Below are 24,965 nucleotides of genomic sequence, written 5' to 3'. Positions count from 1 at the left end.
TGTTTGCTATGTTCTGATGCCCTCCTTGTTTTTCATGAGAGTAACGAACAACATTGAAATCTCCACAAATCCCCCAAGGACGAGAGCCCACTTGACCAGCCTAGGAACGAAGGTCATTCCAAAGGGATTCTCTGCCAACCATTGAGTTAGAGGCATAGATAGTAGAGAACAGGATGGAGAAACTACAAGCAGGATCAGAGATGGCTAGGTGGAGCAACTGGGAGGAAGCAAAAATGAGAAACTGTAATGGATTTTGGATTCCAGAGAAAACAGATTCTCCCGTTGGGGTGGTGGGAGTGGTTGGTAAGGTAAGACCAGGCAGGAGGCTATGGAGGAGGCTATACGAGCGAAGGAAGATTTTTTAACATGGGTTTCCAAAAAGCAAGAAAAATTTGGACGGAGGTCCTTTTGAAGCAAATGGGCAGCAACGTGCTTATTAGGGGAGTTCAGACCCCTAAGGTTCCAGACTAAGGCTTGCGACATAGGTAAGGAAGGTAGAAGGCGACTCATGAGCTGTAGGGATGGGGCAAGCGGAAGCAATTGGTGGGCGTGACTTACTGCGTCGCTGATAAGAGCGATGCGAAGGGGAGGGGAGGACAAAAGGATTCAAGGACTCGGTGGAGGTCAATGAAAGAGAGAGGCGAGCTTTCCTGGAAGGAGGAATCGTTGGAATATGTTGAGTGTTGGGTAAGGAAAACGGGTTCTTGGGGGTCCAATGGGTCAGGGCTGAAGTTGCAATGGGCTGTGAAGGTTTAATAAAAGAAGGCTTAGGGGATAGAAAGGAAGAGAGGTGGGCCAAAGGGGGGTTTTTCGTGGATGGCCAGGAAGAGGCAGTATCTAAGGATGGGCCAGAGGAGGTGGGTGGGCCTGACTCTCTAAAGTAGAGGGCGGAGAGAGCGGGACCACCCTTGGTTCAACCAAGGCAGTGGTTGACCCAGAATAGTTAGAGACAAAAGGGTCTTCCAGCGAGGTCAGAGGCAGCATTCCAGAAGGAGAAAACTCTGTAGCAATGTTGCAGCGAGGGCCAGAGGTGGGCTTCTTAGGGTTTGAGGTCTCGTCAGCAGAGGTCTCTTCTTCAGAGGTATCTTCAGCAGAGGAAGAGAGATCACAAGAGGAGGAGCCAGAGGATGATGAATCAGCAAAATCATCTTTAGAGGCTTCAGTGGAGAGATCTTGGGAACTGATAGGGAGATCGATGTCAGGAGGGCAGGCAGGTAAAGCCTGCACGCCTTGTTCCTCATCTAGCTGCAGAACCGAGAATTGATTGTCCGGAGGGCAACGGGCCATCATGGACTAGAGGATGCAACTCCAGAGCGATGGCGGTGGGTCGGATGCGTTCCCAGCGTCTTACGGGGCCTCGGCCTCTCCCCGGAGGAGTAATAAAAGGGCGATCATTAGAAATAAACATGATTGATCGGTCACGGAGAGGGGGAGGGGCAAATGAACTTTCTGCAGAGGTCTTTGGGAGGCAAGAGTTTGTATTGTGCCCGAAGACCTTGCATCACAGGCAGTGAGGAGGCTTCCAGTCGAAGGTGATGGGTTATTGAAAGCATGCTTCATCCCCGTCTTGAATGGTAATGGAAGAGGGAAGGGGGAGCAGAGGCTGACGCCTACACGCAAATCCGAATGAAGGCGAGTCTATCTTTCTTGTTGGTTCTGGCGTCAGAGCAGATCAGGGAGCCCAGCACCGATCCGATGATGCTCAGGCCCTGGGAGCACCAAAATTGCAGAGGGAGGATCGATAGAGAGATCTAAAGAGGGATGGTGGAGAAGTCCACCTTGTTTAACAGAAGCTGCCTATGCCACAGATGAAGGAAGATTGGCTTGCGCCTGAAAAGCCGTGGGCCACCTTCCATGCATTGGTTCTTGTCACCTTCATAAGAGAATTTGAATAAAAAGAAACCATGGTCCAACAGTCCATAGAGCTTGAGGGCCTCCATTGCTTGAGAAGGGACTGCTTGACCAGGAGAAATGGCGGGTGCCTTCCCAAGAAATGGCCAATGAGGGAACCTGACCATTTGTAAGCTTCGTCGTCGAGGATTCCCGCCGAGCATTTAGTGAACAGATAATCACCTAGAGTGCAGGGGGAACAAAATGCAGGGGGAGGCCGTTAGCAGGGGTGCTGACGACAAAATTGTGGTGGCCATTCCATACATTTGCCAAAGGAGGGAGTGGAGGTTTAGGGAGGGGATTAGAGGTGATGGGGGCAGGTTCCGGATGGGAGGTAGAGGAGGTAGTAGCAGTGGAAGGCCCCCTAGCAGGGGAAGGAGCCATAAGGGCCAGAGGTCAGGGAAGAGCCTTCATCCGACAGTCAGGGAATTTTTTTTTATAGCTGGTTCTAATGAATGATTTGGAATTGAAGTTGCCAAGTCCTCAAAAGGCATCTTTCTCTCTCAAAGGAAGTACATCCTTAATCTGCTTTCTGAGACAGGTATGTTGGGTTGTCATCCTTCTGGTATTCCTATGAAGCTAGTAGCCGGCTCAAGAGAAAGGAGGGTGAACCAGTTGACAAAAGCCGCTACGGAAAACTGATATCTCTCACATACACGACTTGACGTTGCTGTGGCTATAAGTTTGGTCAGTCAGTTTATGCACGATCCTTATTCCTCTCATATGGAAGCTGCTATGCATGTCTTACGATACTTGAAGTTAGCTCCAGGAAAAGGGATCCTCTTATCTCCTCATGATCACCTCCGAGTTGAAGCTTATACAGATGCTGATTGGGCTAGCTCACCTAACAGAAAGTCTATCTCTAGTTATTGTACCTTCAGAGGAGGGAATCTTGTCACTTTGCATAGCAAGAAGTAGAATATGGTGGCTAGATCTAGTGGTGGAGCAGAATTTTGTGCCATGGCACAGGGGATTTGTGAGTTACTATGGTTGCGTACACTTTTGGATGATATTGGTATACATGGTTGAGTTACATGCTTTATTGTGATAACAAGACTACTATCAATATTGCTCATAATCTAGTACAACATGACCAAACCAAACATGTGGAGATTGATAGGCACTTCATTAAAGAGAAGTTGGATGTTGGTTTGACTTGTGTTCCCTTTGTGAAGTCTGGTGATCAACTAGCTGATGTGTTCACTAAAGGACTAGTTGGAAAGTTGTTCCATCCTAGTTTAGTCAAGTTGGGCATGTGTGACAACTATGCACTAACTTGAGGGGGAGTGTTAGAATAAGGATTAGTGTGCCACAGGGGCACATTGGGGTTTTCCCCCATCCACCGACCCTAATTAGGGCGGGGCGGCTGGATGGGTGGTATAATTGTAAATGCTTTATTTTTTTTCCCATTATTTTTGTTAACAATAAATTATAACCATAACCATATAAATTGCACAAAAATTTATCGTGTTTCGACTTAACTGAGTCTTGTCCACTCCTCACAAGATCCTTTTGAGAGGTATTCCACTAGTTCTCATAGTTCTAATTCTCCTATGTTTTAAGAGAAATTTCGTATGTTTCCCAGGTTGCTACCCTTTCCGAAACGAAACTAGGTACCACTATGTAAACATACTTGGTTTTGACTGGTTTCAAATAGGTCCTTGAGGTTTCAACGGAATTTCAACTGTTTCGACCGTTTTGGTTGGACCAACCTTTATAAAATACGTTGTTTCGTGCGAAACAAGGTTGGTTTCTAAATTTCGACTCCTATCTCTACTGTTTCATGGGTTTCGATTGGGAAACTTCTTTGAAGTTAAAAAAAAAAAAACTCATTTTTGTGACAAAATCCTCATTATACTACCATAACTTGCATTATCAAGGTAGATCTACCTATAGAAGAATACTTGGATATGGTGGTGGGTATGGTGAATCTTCTTTTCATTTGGACATGGAGGTGGTATTGGTGGGTTATCTTTTGTTGACAACATCTTCAGGCTTCTAGCCCAACCATGCGTGCCACCTCACATCCTTTTAGTCTGAGTGAGCTATTCCCTAGGTTGGGATATCTTCAAGATGTTGATGTCAATCTTATAGATGGGCAGTGATGGAGTATGAAAGTAGTTGGGCCGAAAACATGCATGGGACCATAGTTATGAAGGCACCAAGGCGGTGGAGGGGTGCCTAAGCACTTAGGCAACAAGTCGCCTTCCCAGGCAACTAAGGTGACTGAGTGTTATTTTTTATTGCTCCTTGTTTCTAACATTACTTAGTATGATACGTATACCTTATGTCATAAAAAATCAACAGTAAGCCATATCAAGTCATCAAAAATCATCATTAAGCCACATCAAGTCATTAAAAATCAATATTAAGTCACATCAAATTATAAAAAATCAACATAAAATCACATAAAGTCATCAAGAATCAACATTTAGAGAAATGTTCTAACAAGTTTGACTGATCAAATAATTTTATTTTTAAATGAGATTTTTTGTATTAGGTATAGCAGATAACTAACTTTCCAACATGTCTAAGATTTACTTAAATTGAGTTATAAAGACAAAGTTATGTCTTGGTTAAACTTATTTTAAAGTGCGAATGCTATTAAAATTATATAAATGAAAATAATTTTATGGACATCAAAATAAAAGATTATTTTTTCGGACTTTTGGTTTTTAGCAATGTTATACCATGATAAGATTTATGAAGTTTTCAAAATTGAGAAAAACCCCAGTATTTAAAAGTTGAAAGCTCCCTTACAACAAAATATCCAATTTTTGTTCTTGGACTGGGGATTTGACTTCTTATCCTTTTGGAATTTGATTTAATATGTTTTTATTGGATTTAAATAGGGGTGTTTGTTTATTTAAGAATAATAAAAAAGGTAAATGAAATAAGTCGCTAGTGCAATAAAGCGATAGTCGCCCAGTCCCCAACTAGGCCTCTTGGATGCCTAGTTGTCGCCTAGGTGACACCTAGGCGATGCCTTGGCAACTATGCATGGGACTAATGTGTTGCATTAAGAGGAGCGGCTACAACGTCTGCAATGGTACGTGGCTCGTGGATTGGAGCCGCTTAGAAACTGCTGGAATTGAGTGGTGACAGTTGTATCCCTATCATTTTGCATTATTGCTTGTTTTAATGGCTTATTTCCATTTCCAGTATGCAAGTTATATCTAGACTTAGGCTAATGTATATTGTACTTAGCCGCTCAACGTACACTAGCAAACTTGTAAGAAATAAGCTGTACACAAAAAATTAGAAAAAAAAAAAAAAAAAAAAAAAACCTATCTAGGGGTCCAAACCAAGGTTTCCACCAAGTTAGGAAAAAAGTTCATAGTTTCGACCGAAGTTTTTGGGTCGAAACCTAGTTGAAACCTTGGTTGTTCCTTTCAATATAGTAGGTGGGAAAATCACCTTTACAAACTCTTTTAAGGATAAGAGGATATGCACAATCTCTTTGCAGGATGAGAGTGTCCTTATGAATCTTTTAGTTGAGAGGGACCTACACGCTAGTTTGGGTTGAGGTACAATTAAAACTAATGCATAAACAATCCACTTCTAGAGTTTCACATACTCTTTAGTAAAACCATATATAATAAAAAAAAATGAAAAGGTAAGATATTACCTAAGTGTGGCATGCAACAATGAAATGCATAAATGAATTCGATAGCACCTTAAGTCTTCCTTAAGTTATTCTTGCCAATAGAAAATAGAAGAAGACTTGTAGAAAAACTTCTTGAGTTCCCTTGAAATAAGTGTAGGAAAGTCAAAGCTTGAACTTGATCGTAAAGTAACTTGTATGACTTGATAGCTCACATTAATGCTTCCAGTGGATAGATATTTTGTATATTTAATGAAGTTCATCAAGGGTATTTATATGTGATTAGTGAGTCAAAACAGACAATTATTCTAATCACAAACGGACAAAAATTGTACCTTCCGGTCGACTTGTACGCTCATCCAGTTGACCTGTAAAACTAGCCGTTTAAAATATGACCATTGAACTAACCATTGCAGCTTGCGTGATTCGATTGGCTGGGTTTGAGAAGAAGTCTTGCCTTCTCGATTTCTTCTTTGTTATTTTCTAAATTTTAAGTACCCTCGCCCCCTCTTTTGTTTCCCTATTTGATTTTTTCCCCAATTGAAGAGTTGATGATCCCATGCACATCTGAGTCTCTTTTAAAACCTGTGCTTTATCAAATAGGAATGTTAGAATAGGCGACAATACTTAAAAAAGAAAAAGACATAATTAAGGCGTCCGACTTGAGGTCCAAGGCGTCACCTTGGGCGCCAAGGTGACGCCTTGGAGATCAAGGCTAGTGCCTTTTAAAAGTGCAATGCAGTGAGTGGCTGGGGCCTAAAAAATCGCCTAGATGCCCTGGCAACCATGTCCGCGTCTAGTTGGGTTGTTGGATTCTATAGGATATTTTAGTTTATTTATTTATTTGTATCTTGAAATCTTTTAGTTAGGCTAGAGTTCCTTTCACTCTGTAGTAGAGTTTGATTCCATTATGTGAAAGATCTTTGAATTTCGGTTTTAGACTACAATTAGGACACACTTAATTTTGTTTTATAAGTACAAAGTTGTAATCAGATGATAGGTAGATTGAATAAAATGGAATATTGGGTTGTGGTTTCACAGCTGTGTGGCTTGTGTGATTCCTTCTCCCCTCTCTCTCTCTCTCTCTCTCTCTCTCTTGTCTCTTCTTCCCAGCGATACTTCCCTTGTCTCCTCCTCCCTTCTCTTCTTCCACTATTTCTCTTGCTGTTTCAGGCGTTTGCTGATGCCCTGTTCTGGTGCAAATTCTGGGTTTGATAAGAGAGACATCAGTCTCTCCCATGTTTTGCCCCTATCAGTCTTAAACTTTGGGGGCTTTAATGCTTACCTTAGGATGATATTATTGGTGGAATCTAAGATCTAAAGTTGGCTGTGTGGATGCATTGCAGAACCGATTCAGATCAAGTTTCTCCTTCCCTCTGCCATATTCATTTTCAGCATCCTTCTTTCTTTGATAATTGCTTGTTTTAGTTTGGTTGGGCGAGTAACCTTCGCTCAAAATTCAAATTGATTGGGTTAGTATTGAGGGAGATTCCTCCATCAAAAGCAACTCTGTTTTTCTGTCATAGGTCTCGGCTGAAGGTAAGCTGCAGCTTTTCCTTTCCACGGTTTGTGTTTATCTTTATTTTAAACCTAATTTTCCATACTACCCTCCCCTTATGTCATTATTCCCTCTCATCCTTATTTGGTTTCTATATTTTCAATGCTTTTATTGTTGGGAGCCTGAGTAGGGAATGAACATATTTTTATCATTTTTTGGGAACGAGTAGGTTTAGTGTAAAATGCATATGGCAAGTGCGAAATAGGGTAGGTAATATGATCTGGCCCTTGTAAGGGTTTAATTTAATATTTTCTCCCTTCAATGTTCCTGAGATCACTTCATAATTGGAGGTGAAGATAACACCAGGTTGGCTGATGTTAGGTTGTTGAGCCAAAATTAGGGTTTAAACCTTTTTGATCACTTAATACTTGTAGACCAGGAATGGTTAAAATAAATTGACGAATGTGTCTGGACTAAGTAGTGAATAAGTGCGGCAGATGATTGGACCTATAAACTAGGCACCAAAGGAAGAAGCAGGGAAGATACTCTTATTGGACAATATTGGTACAAAAACCCACTTATTGCATTTGCATTGGAGCCTTCAATTCCTTTTGAGCCCTTTCCAACGACATGCGATAGCACTCCTTTCCCAGCAAGAAAACGGATGCACTACCATGTTACTGAGTAATGCCAATTTATGAGCACATGGAAATTTCCTAACGTTCCACACGAGCTTCATTCTGTGGCATGGTGGTAGACCTCTAAGGATTGACTGTTGGTCTAGATAGGGTAAAATCTGCAGGGATCATGCAAATGCATATGCCCCTTCCCTTCTGCCATCTGTCAATGAGCAAGTCTCGACAGAGACCATTAGTACCGGAACTGACTGAGTGTCTTCTACTGAACAGAACAGTACGTGAGTATATCATATATTTTCAACTAATGCAGGATGGCTAGTCCAACCACAAACGTCTTCTAGTTGAGAATGCAGCTAGTAAAATCTTCACATTTCTTTTTTTAATTTTTTTTGGATTAGGTCAGAAGAAAATTTGTATTACCTGTGCCATTAATCAGATTCTTTAATACTTTTGGAATCCATTCTTTTAGTCTTATTCTGTGATGCTGCCTCTTGCACCATTGTATAAGCATGCATCTGACACACAGCCATGTTGCAGCTGGTCAATACCAACCTAAGACATAATTTTGATGCTGACAGGTTTATTCTGCCAGGCAATTCTATGAAAATTTAGTCCCAAGTTGTACTGTATATGATATTGAATGCCCAGATCTTTCTTTCCGCAAGTTTACCGATGATGGTCAGTACCTCATAAGTTTCAGCAGGAATCATCAAGATCTGATTGTCTATAGACCAACATGGTTGTCATTCTCATGCAAAGAAGATGGTTGTGATTCTTGTGATCTACCCTCAAAAGCAAAGAGATTTGAGAGCTTCTTCACTCAATTGTACTGTGTGTCACTTGCATCCAGCAATGAGCTTATCTGCAAAGACTTCTTTCTGTATGTGGAGAGTAATAAGTTTGGATTGTTTGCAACTTCCACTGCACAAATTCATGATGCACCTGCTATTGGAGGAGCTATTCAGGGAATTCCATCTATAGAAAAGATAACTTTTCACCTTGTGAGGTTTGTGTTGGTACATCAGTAATTTTTCAGATAACCTTTTAATTGTATTTTATCCTCTTAATGGTAGGGTACTTTTTTTATTCTTCTGATAATCCTATGTAATAATTAGAATGGAAGATGGGGTCATACTGGATGAGAAGGTATTCTGCAATGATTTTGTGAATTTGGCCCATAGCATGGGTGTTTTCTTATATGATGATCTACTGGCTATTGTGTCCCTTCGGTATCAAACAGTACATATTCTCCAAATCCGGGATTCTGGGAACTTTGTAGATGTGCGAGTTATTGGGACATTTTGCCGAGAAGATGATGAACTTTTTCTTAATTCCAATGCTCAGGCAAGTCAATTACTTGGTGATATATTTTCAATATCTTGATAGAGTGCTCAATCTCAAAATGCATTGGTTGCTCTAACCTGAATGGTCAAACTCATTGTTTTTCCTCTTCCCCCCCGACTCTGTCCTCATTTATTTCATGGATTTATATCTCATTGCTTTGCTGTGATACTGTTCACAAGTGAGATTGAGTGTTCTGCTCAGGACATAGAGAACACTTTTTTGTTTTAATATTTTAAATCTATCGTATATGCATTTGAAGGTGCATCCTTATGTCTTTCCCAGGGAACATGAGAGAAAATGATGCAAGGCTTTTTCAATACTAATTCCCGGTCAATGTAAGAGGCTAAGGATCAGCCTAAAACATATGGTCGCTCCTCCATCTTGTTAGAGTATATCTCTTTCATCGTTGAGATGTCCTCCCGTTTGGGCGTAGTATTCCTTTGTGAGTTGTACTCTCGTAGTCCTATATGATATAGTCAGGGTTTAAAGTATTGGTCCATATCATATCGGCTCTATCTTATTGGTATTGGTGGGTATTGATACGTTACACACTTATCAGTATCTTTAAAAGGGTTACTATATGATGGGTTTAGAGTATCGTCCGTATTGTATTGGTATCGGTGGGTATAGATATGTGATACCGATACTGTAAACCTTGGATGTAGTAGTATTGGGGATTAGTACAGTCAAACATATTTCCCTTATTAAAAAAAAAAAAAAAAAAAAAAAAAAAAGAAAAGAAAAGAAAAGAAAAAGAAAACTTTGCTCAGTTGAGTAGGAAATTCCAAAACTGTGATCCCGTATCTTTCTGGATATATGGTTATTGTGCAAAGGAAGTTGCAAACTTGTAGGTTCTGGATAATAAGTTAAATAGCAATTGAAAACCTGATCAAAACCTAGAAGTCTTCTGTTTGATTGTTACACATTTCTGGCACACAAAGTAAACCTTTGTACCTTACGAAGAGTTAAACCTCATCATGATTGGACGGTTGGAAACATAGACGCAGCTAGTCAACTATGTTAATCTATTGAATCCTGTGTTGCTGGGAAAAGCTTTTTGATTGATTCTTTGATGCAGTTCAGTCCTGAGAGAACAGGAAAAACCGGGCTTGCGTGTGGCTGCTTATTTGAGATCTTCAAGAAGATACTGATGTCAATGTGCCTGCTTTCTTAGCATTTATAGGCCCAACTATGGTGGAGGATACTGTTGGATGATCTTTGTTTGCTACTGGAATATTCGGTGGAGTTTAAAATAGCAAGTTTCTATTTAGTAGTTGGTTAGTTCAAAGTTAGTAGATCCCTTGTTAGGAAGCAAGTATGCTAGTTAGTAGTAATTTTTTTGGGACTTCTCTTTTTTTGTGGAGAGTTCTTAAACTCTATTGTTTCTTAGTTGTTTAGGCTTTGTATTTTAGGGAGTTACTAATTTCCATTGTTAATTAGTAGTAAAGGATCTCTCACTATAATAGGGAGTTTTCTTTTTGATTGAGATGATCACAGCTTATAGATAAAGAGGGGGGACAGCAGCCTCCCATGATTTGGTTTGTGAGATAACCAGGATCAAATAAACCAGTACCACCAGCTAGAGAGGGAGGAGAAGAATGGAAGAAGGGAGAGAAGACTATTGCTAGAGAGAGCAACAATCCACATGACATAGCCTGAACCCTCCACATTGCTTTTATAGATGATAACCAACCAAACGATCTGAATAGGAGTCTACAGTAGAGTTAGAGAAGGAATAGAAGTAGAAAAGGCTTACTACTGTCTAAGCCTCTCTCCTAAGTCGGACCAAAATAGGGACAATCAGCCCTATCGTGGTTATGTACACATACATAATAAATGTACTCGACACATACTTTATCACTTCCCCTCAAAGCCGGAGCATACAAGTCACCATGCCTAGCTTGCCATAACCTTTCTGGAAGGCCGGACCAAAAAGCGGCTTGGTAAACACATAACCAAACTGATAAGCAAAAGAAATGAATCGAGTAACAATCAATTTTCTTATAACAGTATTTCACGCAAAATGACAGTCAACTTCATTGTGTTTGGTCCGTTCATGAAACATTGGGTTGCTGGCAATATATATAACAACTTGATTATCACAAAACATTTTCATAGGTTGAGTAATTGGAAAATTCAACTCTTGAAGCAACGAATTCAACCCTATTAACTTGACTGTTATATGAGCCATGGCTCTATACTTAGCCTCAACAGTGGATCTAGCCACAATTGTTTGTTTCTTGCTTCTTTACGTCACAAGATTGCCACCGATAAATGTGCAATAATCTGTGATAGATCTCCTATCGCCATCAGCATCAGCCCAGTCAACATCGGAAATCCTACCCAATCAACATTATGATGAGGACAATAAACGAGTCCCCCTGGAGCCCTCTTCAAATACCTGAAGATACAACAAGCTGCCTCCCAGTCATGGTTCTAAATCTCCCCTAAATTTTAGTCGAAACTCTGAAATTTCCTACTTTTAGTATGGCCCGAGACGAAACGGGTTCAAAACCAAAATGTTACTGGTTTTGACCAGTTTCGACAAAATTTCTGGCCTTTCACATGGTTTGGCCAATCTGGTCCAACCCATGCTTATATGAGTGACATGTTTCTCTGAAAATATACATTGTTTCCCATATTTTGTTAGAATCTCTCAGATTTCATGGTTTTTAACCAAGGAAGGGGGAATTTGGCAACAAAACATCAATTTTTTCTATCTTCTACTATTGTGTATTATCAACCAAGATCAACCTAGAGAGGAATTCTTGGAACTTCAAGATAAACCCACTTTTCCCCCAAACTTCTTTGTTTTTTTGTTCAACATAGTAGTAAACATAGTAAAATTCTGTTAGAATGTGTAATTAGGTGCTGCTGGGGCACTATGGTCTTTCCCCCTTCCACCGAGCCTAATTAATGAGGGCCGGCTGAAGGGGGGCATACTTGTAATTTTGGCTTTTTGTTATTAACTATAAACAAAGGGCCTGTGTGGTCAAACAAATCATTCAAGCATTCTACCCTAGTCACGTTATTAAAATGGTACTAGAGCTAATTTTCTGTTATGGGGTTTTCAGTCTTCTCTCTCCTTCCAAAAAGCTCAAGCCTCAATCCTTTTAACCTTCAGCTTCTTCGCAATCTCCACCTTCTTCTCTTCCTTCGTCTCTTTTAATTCTCAAATAGGGCAGCACTAATGAGGTGATTCATTTGAATCTAGTTACTGTCCTACACGTTACCTCAATGTTTTAAACCCAAAAACCCTGCAAGAATTGATTAAGGTTTTTCCGCTATCTGCAATTTTTTGATTCTCACTTCTTGGAGTTTGATTCTTCCTACTTTTAAGATCAAATCTCCACCAATTGAAGATCAGGTATAGTAAATTGGAAGGACTTATCACTGCTTGCAATATTGAAGACCATCGCCCCTGTGATTTGCCAGGAATCAGAGTTTTTTTCCAAAACCTTGACTCCATCCATTTTTGGGATCCCTTCCTCAAATTTTGTTGATATTTGGAGGAGACCCTCCTCACCCCTATAGAGGAGATCGACCTTACCTGTGGCCCTATATGCCAAGGTTGTATGTGTGATCCTCCTCATCTTCAAATTTAGGGCTTTCTCCTAAAACCCTAATTAGCCTATCTCGCCAGTCCTTCATCAGATTTAGATAAGTTTTGGAGGAGTGCTTCTTTACCCTTGTTACAATTCAGAATCCTGCAATCAAACCAAAGAAGGAAAAAAGAATAAGAAGAGAAGAAGACAGAAGAGAGAAGAGAGAAGAGAGAAGAGAGAAGAGAGAAGAGAGGCGAGAGCACAAATCAGTCCCAAATAGGAGAACTAACATGTGGCTCTGACCAGAATAGTCTGCCGCATGTCATTCCCTTGATATATAAGTTCCAACATTAGCTCAGGGACATGAATACCCCTACTATACCCTGCGCTGATTAAACCCTCATACATAATAAAATTTGTTAGGACTAAAATGCCCTTACTCCTAAAACTCAACACTCCCCCTCAAGCAGTCAAGCTTGAGCATATAATCGCCCATGCTCAGCTTGGTATAACCACGGCGAAAGCTAGGAGCAAATAGAGACTTAGTAAACATGTCTGCCAACTGTTCTGAGGAAGGAACAAAAGGAGGCTCGAGTAACTTTTTCAGGACATCACGAACAAAGTGGCAATCCACTTCAATATGTTTGGTCCTCTCGTGGAAGATAGGGTTACTAGTAATATACACAGTTGCCTGTTGTCACGGTGCATCTTCATAGGTTTATTTACAGGCAAACCCAACTCCAAAAGCAACGATTGGAACCACATCAACTCAGCGGTGGTGTGAGCCATAGCTTTGTATTCTGCTTCAGTACTAGACCAGGCAATGGTAGTCTACTTCTTACTTCGCCATGTAACTAGATTACCTCCTGCAGTGGACCTACGATCACTAGCAGAGCCAGCCCAATCAACATCGGAGTAGCCAACCAGATCCATATGCTGATTAGGGTAGATCAATCCTTTTCCAGGAGCACCCTTTAAATACCAAAAAACACGAATAACTGCATCCCAGTGTGCTTTTTAAGGAGACTATGAACTGACTAAGGACTCCAACAACATAAGGAATGTCAAGTCTTGTGACCGTGAGATATATCAACTTGCCAACTAAACTCCTATACTGCTGCACATCCTAGAGAAGTTCACCATCACTAACACCAAAGTTCTGGTGAGGATCCATAGGGGTGTCCTCAGGTCTGGATGCAATCATACGAGTATCATATAAAAGATCCAACACATACTTCCTTTGAGATAAACTGATCCCCTTCTTGCATCAAACCACTTTAATCCCGAGAAAATAGTGAAGCTGACCTAAGTCTTTGGTCTGGAAGTGTTGTTGTAAATAGTTCTTAACTTTAGAAATTCTTTCCTCATCATTACCAGTGAGGATAATATCATCCACATAAACTAATAAGACAACCAATTTATTACCTCTGAGACGAACAAAGACAGAGTGATCAAAATAACATTGGGAAAACCCACAAGTTACCACAGTTGCACTAAATTTGTCAAACCATGCTCGAGGAGATTGTTTAAGTCCATGGATCGCCTTGTGTAAACAACACACTCGACTTCTATTCTCCCCTTGACCAACATACCTGGGAGGTTGCTTCATATGCACTTCTTCCTGCAAGTCACTATATAAAAACGCAGTCTTGATGTCCAACTGAAACAATGGCCAATCATAGTTAACAACAAGAGAAAATAAGGAGGCGAACAGAGTTCAACCGAGCAACAGGAGAGAATGTCTCAAAATAATCAACCTCATATGTCTGAGTATACCCCTTAGCAACGAAACGGGCTTTCAATTGCTCAACAGAGCCATCAAAATGATACTTAATAGTGTAAATCCAATGACAATTCACCAAGTCCTTACCAGGAGGTAAATCTACCAGGCTCCAGGTGGCACGGTTCAAGAGAGCATCTATTTCTACATCCATGTCAGTTTCCATCTAAGGATACTTAAGGCCTCAACATGAGATTTGGGAATGGTATGAGTAGAAAGAGACAATGCAAGACCATGGATGGTTGATAGAAGATGAGACACGGAAACAAATTTATCAATGGGATACACAACCATAGATTTTTTAGTGCAAGTGCATGTACCTTTACGATGAGTGATTGGTAAGTCATCAAGAGCAGGAGGGATGAGAGCTTCACCAGAGGAGTGCAACAGTGGAGGGAGCAAATCAGCTGGAGTAATAGTATCGACACTGCTCTGTCCGAGCTTCATCCTGCGCTGATAAACCTGTAGAGGAGGTGTGACGCTGGTACTTGGGACATCAAGAAATGGAATGAGAGTAGGGATAAGAGGTGGACCTAGAGAAGTCCACTTAGTCCCGGACTGGGATGCCTGGGAAAAAAATGGTGTGCTTTAAAAAAAGGGCACATCTACCCTTACAAAATTTCGGTGAGTGACTGAGTCATAGCACTTGTGCCTTTTCTGAGTACGGGAATAACCCAAAAAGATGCATTTAGTGGACCTAGGAGATAACTTATCAGACGGAGCATGCAAGTTTTGCACAAAACAGATACAACCAAAAACACGAGGAACCAAAAAACTTTGAAAGTTAGGAAAAACAATAGAAAATGGAGACCGATCATAACGAACCGAAGATGGCATGCGATTAATTAAATGACAAGTAGTTAAAACCCCATCACACCAATTTTTTTTCGGAACATGCATATGAAATATAATTGCCCGTGCTACCTCGAGGAGATGCCGATTCTTACGCTTAGTCACCCCATGTTGTTGAGGGGTATAAGAGTAGCTAGTTTGGTATATCATCCCACGGGCAACACAAAAAGCAGAAATATCATTTTGGACATACTCCAAAGCATTGTCAGAATGAAAAACCTTAATTAAAATGCCAAATTGAGTTTTTGTTTCATTATAGAAAGTCTAAAACATAGATAAAAATTCAGATCGATCCTTTAACAGGTACAACCATACAACCAGGTAAGACGAGAGGTCATCCATAAAAGTCACAAAATATCGAAATCCAAATCTATTACTGACTCTACAAGGACCCTAAACATATGAATGAACTAATGAAAATAAAGACAAACTTCAAGTCATAGAGCGAGATGGGAAAGACACACGGTGATGCTTTCCCAACTCACAAGCTTCACACTCTAATTTTATCTTAGATTTAAAATTAGGAAATAAACTTTTCAACCTAGACAACGACAATTGACCTAAGCGACATTGCCATTGAAAAGGAGTCATATGCCCAACGGCTATAGCAGCAACAAAAGCAGCAGGAGTGCCATAGAACACAGTAGAGATAGTATAAACCATCTTTTTCACGCCCTCCACCAATCGTCTTCCACATGTGAAGATCCTGAAAAACACAATAAGAAGGAAAGAAAGTTACTGAGCAATTTAATGGCCTGGTTAACTGACTTACTAAGAGGAGATTTAATGGAAATTGGGGAACTTGTAACACAGAGGACATGTTAAGTGAAGTTGTAGCCTTGTAGGTGATATAGTACCAAGACCTAAAACAGAGGTTGAAGCACCATTTGCAAGAACAGATGTAGACGTGGTATTAAGAGAAAATGACTTAAACAGGGATGACTTGCTAGTCATATGAGCAGAGGCCCCTGAATCAATAATCCAGGGGGTAGAAGTAGTGGTAAGAAGGGTTGATGTACCTGCTTGGGCCAAGGTAGCAGCGGATGTAGACACACCATTGGATGTATTAGAGGATGCCTCAAGAGTCTGTAAATGCCTTAGTAATTGATTGATATCATCATGTAGACTGGTAAAAGAATCTCCTGAAGAAGTCCCTGGTTTAGTATTATTGGGAGACACCAGGTCAATACCATCATCTGACACTGCATGATTGGCTAATTGGGTTGCCCACTCTGGCTTGCCATGCTTTGCCCAACAACTCTCTGCAGTATGGTTGGACTTCCCACAGTAAGAGCATTGGCGGGAAGAACGATCAGATTACTATCCATGATCAAAGTGTAGTCCACTGGAAACCCGACCAATTGACAAACGGCCTCCCCCACAACCTCGACCATGTCCACGGTTAGCAAGAAATGCTGAATTGTATTTGGTGGACTAATCAGGTTTTGTAGAAGATGTGATACGATGAAGTCTTGAGTATGTATCATTCAGTGTAGGGATAGTGTCACCAAGTAAGTGACCCTTCACTGCCTTCAAGTCATTATTCAAGCCAGCTAGAAGTTTGGAAACAAAGAATTCATTGCGCTGAGCTTTTAGCTTGTCATGGGGTTAAGGGTTGGAAGATATTGAGTTCTTCAATCATTCCCCTGAAAGCATTGTAGTATTTTGGTAGGGACTTGTCAGATTGGCGAAATTGGAACTTCTCATAGATATCATAGATAGTCATATTCTTCTCCTGAGAGTATATTTCCTTCAGATCATCCTATACCCCGTTTGCAGTAGTGTGGAACATGACATTGGCAGTGTTCTCTGGTTCGATACTCCACAACCAGATCAAAATTAATGCATCTTCTTCATCCAGTCATTATATCCCTTATTAGACAACGGAGGAGGATCAGAGGTAGTATATTGAAGTTTATCTTTGTTGAAGTTTATCTTTGGCCATAAGATAAACCTTCACAGATCAAGCCCAAAGTAGGTAGTTCGAACTTCCTTTAAGCTTGATGGAGGTACTCTGGACATTCACATTGTCCGAGGGAGATGTAGTAGCAGTAGGGGTAGTTTTGGTCTCAGCTATGAGGAACCAAAAATGTAGAAAAGATAGGGTTGCAAATGTAGAGGCAGATAATAGATCACCTGTATGCAGATCTTTATAGTACCATAAAATGGATGATTCTAGTAAAGAGCCATAATATTAAGACCTGATCCCACTGTAGTCATCGCCAAAAAATAGTTACCAGAGCCGGATTAAAAAAAAAAAAAGATGGTTATAAAAACGCTGCTAAAGATCGATTAGGGCAAAATATTGGTCGCACCAATCTTAGATCTTCAATCTTCAGTTCAGTAACATCATATCACAATCCAAAAACAATCACTCCATGTGATTTAATCCATAGTAACTGCAGTAGTAGGCAGCTGCACACCAGAAAGGTTCAGCGGAAGAAAGAAATTAGTAGAGAGGAATGTATGAACTCTAGATTTGATCACAGAGGCTCTGATACCATGTTAAAATTCCAGAATCCTGCAATCAAACCATAGAAGGAAAGAAGAATAAGAAGAGAAGAAGAGAGAAGAGAGAAGAGAGGCGAGAGCACAAATCAGTCCCGAATAGTGGAACTAACTTGCGGCCCTGACCAGAATAGTCTGCTGCAGATCATTCCCTTGATATATATAAGTTCCAACATTAGCGTAAGGATAGGAATACCCTTGTACCCTGCGCTGATTAAACCCTAAACATAATAGAATCCGTTAGGACTAAAATACCCCTTACTCTTAAAACTCAACAACCCTTACAGGGCAATTCGATCTAAATTTGGGCTCTTTCTGATAGTTGGTTTTGAAGATTTGGCATTTCTCCAATCTATTGTTGATTTCTCCTTAGTGCCATCATGCCTGAAGTAACTACTTCAACCTTAGAATCTGATGTGTAAGGTCGCAATGCCTTTTAGTGGTCGCTCTATGAAATTGGAGGGAACTAATTACCTCATCTGGTCCAGACCTACCTACCTTACTATTGTTGGATGAGGTCTTACTGGACACATCACAGGAAAATCAGAGAAACCCTCTATAGAAGGTACCGCTTAGGATAAATGGATCAATAATGACTCTTTGGTAATGTCCTTTTTGATCAACTGTAGCTTCTCAGATCTGGGCAGCTAAGGAAACCTATGGACAAATATGGAATGACGCTCAGGTATTTGGTCTTCGTAAAAAAGTTCGTACCACTACTCAGTAGGAACTCTTTGTGTCCAAGTACTATGCTGAACTTTGAAGTCTGTGCTATGAGCTTGATCACTTTGCAGACTATCAACCTATTGGCGTTGCAGACATTGCTGCTTAAACTAAGTATGTGGAAAAAATCAGGGTGTATGATTTCTTGGCTAGTTTGATTGTTGAGTATGATCGAATTCGTGTCCAAGTACTTAGCAGACTTCCCTTCTCTACTCTGGAACAGTCCTTTGCCCTTGTTCATACGGAGGAGTGCCATCATAACTTTATGCTTCATCCTCCTACTACTAAAAATCAGCCCAATAGACTGGTTCCGCTACTACTTTTGAGGGAGCAATTCGTTCTGGTGATGACACCAAGGAGATTGTTAGATGTGGACACTGTAACAAGCCATACCATACCGAGGAAACATGTTGGAAGCCTCATAGAAAATCAGCTGATTTTGAAGCAAAGTGTCCTTGTGGTCAATCTAAATCCAATGCTAATAAAGCTGAAATTGTTGACACACAACCTACACTTGATACTGGTCTCGCCTAGAATGAACTCCAAGCTTTCAGGCGCATGCTAAAGGCTTCTAATTCCTCAGCTCTTGCCAATTCAACGCCTTCAAGTTCCAACTTTGCTCATTCAAGTATCTTGTTTGGTGGTCACTATGCATCGATAGTCTCTAATCCTTAGAAAATTGATTCTGGTGCCATTGATCAAATGACCGATTCTTCCAGCTTATTCTACTAGTATTCACGCACTTCAGGCATAGATGAAGTTAGGGTAGCAAATGGCACCTAATCCTTTATCTCAACAATGGGTTCTATTTAGTGTTCTTCTATTACATTATTTTCAGTTTTATAAATCCCTAATTATACTGCTAACCTAGTATCCGTTAGTACCCTTACTAGGGACTAAAACTGCAGAGTTATTTTTTTTCCTTCCCACTGCATTTTTTCAGGATTTGGCAGTAGGGAAGACGATTGGATGTGGTAAGGTGCAGGGTGGCTTGATGATGGTTGTTGCCCTACAACTGCAATATCTACTACCTCTCATTAGCTACGCTCTATCACCTTTGATCTACAACAATTGCATGTCGTTTAGGACACCCTTCATTTGGGACATTTTTTATTTTATTTTATTTCCACAATTAGTTAAGCAATGTAATAGAGATGATTTTTTTTTTTTGTGAAGCTTGTACTCTGGCTAAACAAACTCGTTCCAGTTATTTTCCATCAAATAAAAGTTCTTTAGTTTTCCATTTGGTTCATTTTGATGTGTGGAGTCAGTCTTGCCGGACTTCTATTTCTGGAAAAAAATAGTTTGTCTTTCTTTGATTGCTACTCTCGTATAACTTGGGTGTATATGATGCAACACAAAAGTGATGTGTTCAATTGTTTTCAGCGATTCCATAAGATGATTCAGACATAGTTTAGTGCTACTATGAAGATTTTTCGTATTGATAATGGCACCGAGTATATGGAGCGTTAGTTTCAGAAGTACCTTGCTGATCATGGGATTCTTCATCAGACTAGGTGTGTTGGTAAGCTCCAGTTCAGAATGGAGTGGCCAAACGCAAAAACATGCACTTACTAGACATTGTGCGAGCCATGATGTTTGCTAGACAGGTTCCCTCTTAGTACTGGAGTGATGCTGTCCTCACTGTTGCTTACTTGATAAACCATATGCCTACTCGAGTTTTTGATTCCCAAACTTATGTTGATGTTCTTCATGGGAATTCTTCCTTTTTTGGTTCATGTAAAAGAGGCTTTTGGTTGAGCCTACTATGCTCGTGATCTTATTCACTAGGGAAATTAGAATCTCATAGCATTAAGTGTATCTTTTTGCGTTATTCCCCTACACGGAATGGATACAAATGTTACCATCCTCTTTCTAGGCGTATTACAGTCGCCATGGATGTTGTGTTTCATGAATCTGTTTGCTACTACTACTCACCACCTCTTCAAGGGGAGTCTAGTATTTATATTGAAGAGGTGACTGAACTTTCTTGCTTAACCAGTGTATCGACCATCCTCTTTTGAAGATCCTCGTGTTCAGAAAGAGTGAGGGGACAGAGGTTGATGTTCCAGCTTTGGGGGAGATGACTCCTGTTCAGCGTATTGATTGGAGAATGTTAGAGGCATATTAAAAATTCAACTCTTTAGGTGTATCGCAGGGGTTACACGAAAAACAAGCAACTTTAGACCACCATCACTACTTCAACACCTTTGCACATCCCCTCGCCAACCCTGGATCTAAAGCCGATTGAGCTTAACACTTTATCAGGTATAATTTCTACTTCTAACTAAGCTATTCTCTTAGAAAAGGCACTAGGACCCGTACTCAACACCCCATATCCTAGGTTGTATGAATCCCTTTCTCCATCCTATCGCGCTTTTGTGTCCTCTCTTTCTTCTGTTTATGTTCCCCAGAATTAGCAGGAAGCGTTTGCAAATGGAATATTGAAAGCAACAATGGTAGAAGAAATGGGAGCCTTAAAAAAGAATGATAAATGGGAACTTGTGACTCTTCCTTCTGGAAAGAAACCAGTGTAAATGGGTGTTCGTGATAAAGCAAAAATTGGATGGCTCAGTGGGCAAGTACAAAGCTAGACTGGTGGCTAAAGGGTTCACTTAGACATATGGAATCGACTACTAGGAGACATTTGCTCTGGTTGCTAAGCTGACTTATGTGCGAGTTTTACTTCATTTGCTATAAATCTGGGATGGGATCTCGATCGACTTGATGTTAAGAATGCTTTCTTCCATGGAGAGTTCGATAAAGAAGTGTGATGTAGATAAGTCACTTGGGCTTATTTTATTGCAAATAAGCCTTGGATTGTGTTATGTATGTGTTGGGCCTTTGATCCCATGGGTTTTCTTTGAAATGGACCACTTTAATGAGCCTAAAATATGGGTAGAAGGTAGGAAAACGGGATTTTATTCAGTAGTTTAATTAGTTGCCATTTAATTCAATAAAGGCCCATTAGGCCATTAGTTGGTTGTAAAGTCCTATATGGACTATTAGTTAGTTAGTCCTACTCCATGTTGGAGTCATAAAGTCAAGTCCTAGTCCTATTTTGAATTCCTAGTTGTAGTAGGAGCATCTAGTCCTATTGGAAAACTAGTTCCTAGTTGTAGTAGGAGTGTCTAGTCCTATTGGAAAACTAGCTCCTAGTATTAGTATGATTGTAAACTTTCCCTCTATAAATAAAGAGGCATATGTACCATTATTAGACAGATTTGAATAAAAGAAAGTTTGCATTTATGAAAGAAAGTTTGCAACTAAATGCTTAGAGCAGCTGAGATAGCTGTGGGTGAGAAGCCCAGGCTGAGATAACCACTTCCTTTATTCTCTTTCACCCTTCTCAACCCCCCATCTATTTTATTTTTCTTTTTTTATTTTATTTGCTGTAACATTCAAGAGATATAATTCAGATTTTGATAAAAGTCTCTAGAAATCAAAACCGATCAGCAATCTTAGTGGGAATAGGAGAGAGATCGATCTCCTCTCTTTCTCTCTTCTGTACTCTGTTCAGTCAGGTCTGCAATCAGGGTATTCCAGGCCTCATAAGGGTCCTACGATCCTTACCTAGTCACTGTTGGAAGCATTCAGCTGTTGTTTTTGAAGGTTCTTCTTAGTTTTCTCTCTTAGGTCAGAAAATCAAGAAATCTTGTAACTTTACAACCAGCCGTCAGAATCATCTCAACTTTGGGGGTTTTTGTACCCTCCCTAGGGACTATCTACGCCCAAGAGTGCAACTCAATCGAACTCCTACAGCCCTGGCCGCACCTCTCTTTCCAGCTCTATAATAGGTCTTTCTCTCTTCTATTGGGTTGGGTTTTAGGCTGGTTTTGCTCCTGTATGGGTATTGTATCCTTGGGGGTTTATTTGATGGCCTTATTTTCTTGTTTCCTCGTCCTAATTGTCTTGTTTGGGGTTATAAACTGCTGGGGTAGGTTCTTGTAATCTACTCCTGCATTAAAGTGTACATGGATATCCCACTAGGATTCTCTAGTGAGGGAACTCAGGATAAAATCTGTAAATTGATGTGTGCTCTCTAGGATTGAAGCAGTAACCCCGAGTATGGTTTGGGAGATTTCACAAGGCAATTACCTCTATGGGGTATAAGCTGACCACACATTGTTCATACAAAAGTTTGGAGACAGAATTACTATGGTCATTGTCTGTGGATGACATCGTGGTAACAAGAAATGATAGTGTTGAGATTGGTCACCTCAAGGGCTTTCTTGGGCGAGGGTTTGAAATGAATGATCTTGGAATGTTAAGGTACTTTCTTGAGATTGAAGTTTCCTGGTCTTCCAAAGGCATCTTTCTTTCTCAGTGGAAGTACATCCTTAAGCTGTCGTCTATGACTGGTTTATTGGGTTATCATCCTTCTGATACTCTTATGGAAGGTAGTGCCTGTCTCAAAGAAAAAGAGGGTGAACCGGTCGACAAAGGCCATTACCAACGGTTGGTAGGAAAACTGATCTATCTCTCCCATACATGGCCTGATATTGTTGTGGCTGTTAGTTTGGTGAGTCAGTTTATGCATGATCTGTATTCCTCCCACATGGAGGCAGTTTTGCGTATCTTGAGATCCTTAAAGTCAACTCTAGGAATGGATCGTTTTATCTCCTCATGATCATCTCAGAGTTGAAGCCTATACAAATGCTGATTGGGCTGACTCGCTGACAGAAAATCCATCTTAGGGTATTTTATCTTCGTGGGTGGGAATCTCGTCACTTGGCACAACAAGAAGTAGAATGTGGTGGTTAGATACAGTGCTAAAGCAGAATTTCGTGTTATGGCATAGGGGATTTGTGAGGAGTTGTGGTTATGCACACTATTGGATGATATTGGTGTACTTGTTCATCTTCCAATGATGCTCTACTGTGAGATGAATGTCGCTTACAATCTAGTACAACATGACTGTACCAAACATGTGGAGATCGATAGATACTTCATCAAAGATAAGTTAACATGCTGGTTTGATTTGTGTTCCCTTTGTGAAGTTTGGTGATTGGTTAGATGATGTGTTCACTAAGGGGTTAGCAGGGAAGGTGTTTTATCCTTGTTTAGTTAAGTTGGGCATATGTGATATCTATGCACTAACTTGAGGGGGACTGTTAGAATGTGTAATTAGGTGCTGGAGGGGCAGCACTATGGCATTTTCTCTGTTCCATCGACCCTAATTAATGGGGGTCGGCTGAAGGGGGGGGGGCATACTTGTAATTTTGGTTTTTCTTTGCATATTATAAATAAAGGGCTTGAGTGGTCACACAGATCATTCAAGCATTCTACCCTAGTCATGCTGTTAACAAATTCTTTCAAAACAACCATGTGTTCCATATCTGCCACCTCCACGTCCTCACAGTATTAGTGAGTCATTTCCTAGGTTGGGATATATGCTAGATGTTGATGATGTGGCTTGTAGGTGGGTAATGATGGACTTTCAGAATAATTGGGCCCAAAACATGTCATAAGATTTATGTAAGTTGCATTCAGAGGAGTGGGTACAAGCCTACAACAAATGCAGTGGTACACACCTCATGGATTAGATTCGCCTTGAAACTCTTCTTGGTATTGAGTGGTGAGTGTTGTATGACTAATTCACTATCTATATAAGTTAGATGTTTTGATTGTTTTAATAACGTATTCACATTTATATTATCTAAGTTATATGTAGACTTAGTGTGTATAACAAATTAACAAGGCTATTGTATAACATCATTTAGCACTAGCAAATTTGGGTTAACACCACAAGTACCAAATTGGGTGTTCTTTTTGTGAAAATAGTTCATGGATTAGCTGTAAAAGGTAAAAAATAAGCTGTAAACAAAAAATCAGACAAAAAATGTCTGGGGGGGGGGGGGGTTCAAAACTAAGGTTCCCAAATAACTTAGAAAAAGTACCTAGTTTCCTGGAAATTTCGCAAGGTCGAAACCCGAGATTTAGATCCTTGCACCTAGTGAACCTTCTTTGGTGACTATAAAAACTGGCTCATAACACCACCAACAAATGATATGTCAAGTCTAATAACAATCAAATAAATAAGTTTCCCTACTAATCTCCTTTACTAGTGTTTTTTATTAAAGTCTTCACCACCACTTTCCCTAAACTTCTAATGTGGATCCATAGGAGTATTGATTGGTTTAGAGGCAAGTATATCAATCTTAGGTAAGAGGTCTAACATATATTTTTGTTTTAATAAACTGGTCCCTTTCTTGCTTCGTAGCACTTAAATACTAAGGAAATACCTGAGAACACCCAAGTCTTTCGTCTGAAAATGCTGTTGTAGGGAAGATTTTACCTTTGTAATCCCTGACGCAGCATCACCAGATATGATAATGTCATTGACATAAACAATCAACACAACTACTCTAAAACCCCGATGCCGAGCATATATAGAGTGATCAGAATAACATTATGAAAAACCACCCCAAGTAAAAATCAAACTGAACTTGTCGAACTAGATCTTAATGACTGTTATAAACCATAAATGCTCTTGTGGAGTTTACATTCTCTATGAGAATTCTCCCCCTGAGCAATATACCCTAAGTTGTTCCATATGCACCTCATGTAAGTCCTCCACATA

General features: G+C 40.2%; 1 protein-coding gene across 5 annotated transcripts in view; it reads left to right on the top strand.

Moving 5' to 3' along the window:
- LOC122068915 (light-mediated development protein DET1) overlaps positions 1-24,965 on the top strand; it is a 67,025-nt gene that overhangs the window by 13,916 nt on the left and 28,144 nt on the right. For all 5 annotated transcript variants that reach the window (XM_042632819.1, XM_042632822.1, XM_042632821.1 and 2 more), the window contains 2 exons: positions 8,209-8,636; positions 8,746-8,974. In XM_042632819.1, the coding sequence (XP_042488753.1) occupies positions 8,209-8,636; positions 8,746-8,974 (657 nt within the window). The remainder of the gene's footprint in view (positions 1-8,208; positions 8,637-8,745; positions 8,975-24,965) is intronic.

Source organism: Macadamia integrifolia, unplaced genomic scaffold, assembly GCF_013358625.1.
Source record: "Macadamia integrifolia cultivar HAES 741 unplaced genomic scaffold, SCU_Mint_v3 scaffold482, whole genome shotgun sequence".
In the NCBI taxonomy this organism is placed as follows: Eukaryota; Viridiplantae; Streptophyta; class Magnoliopsida; order Proteales; family Proteaceae; genus Macadamia; species Macadamia integrifolia.
Note: the sequence above shows the minus strand (reverse complement) of the source record. Positions and strands in the feature narration are given on the sequence as shown.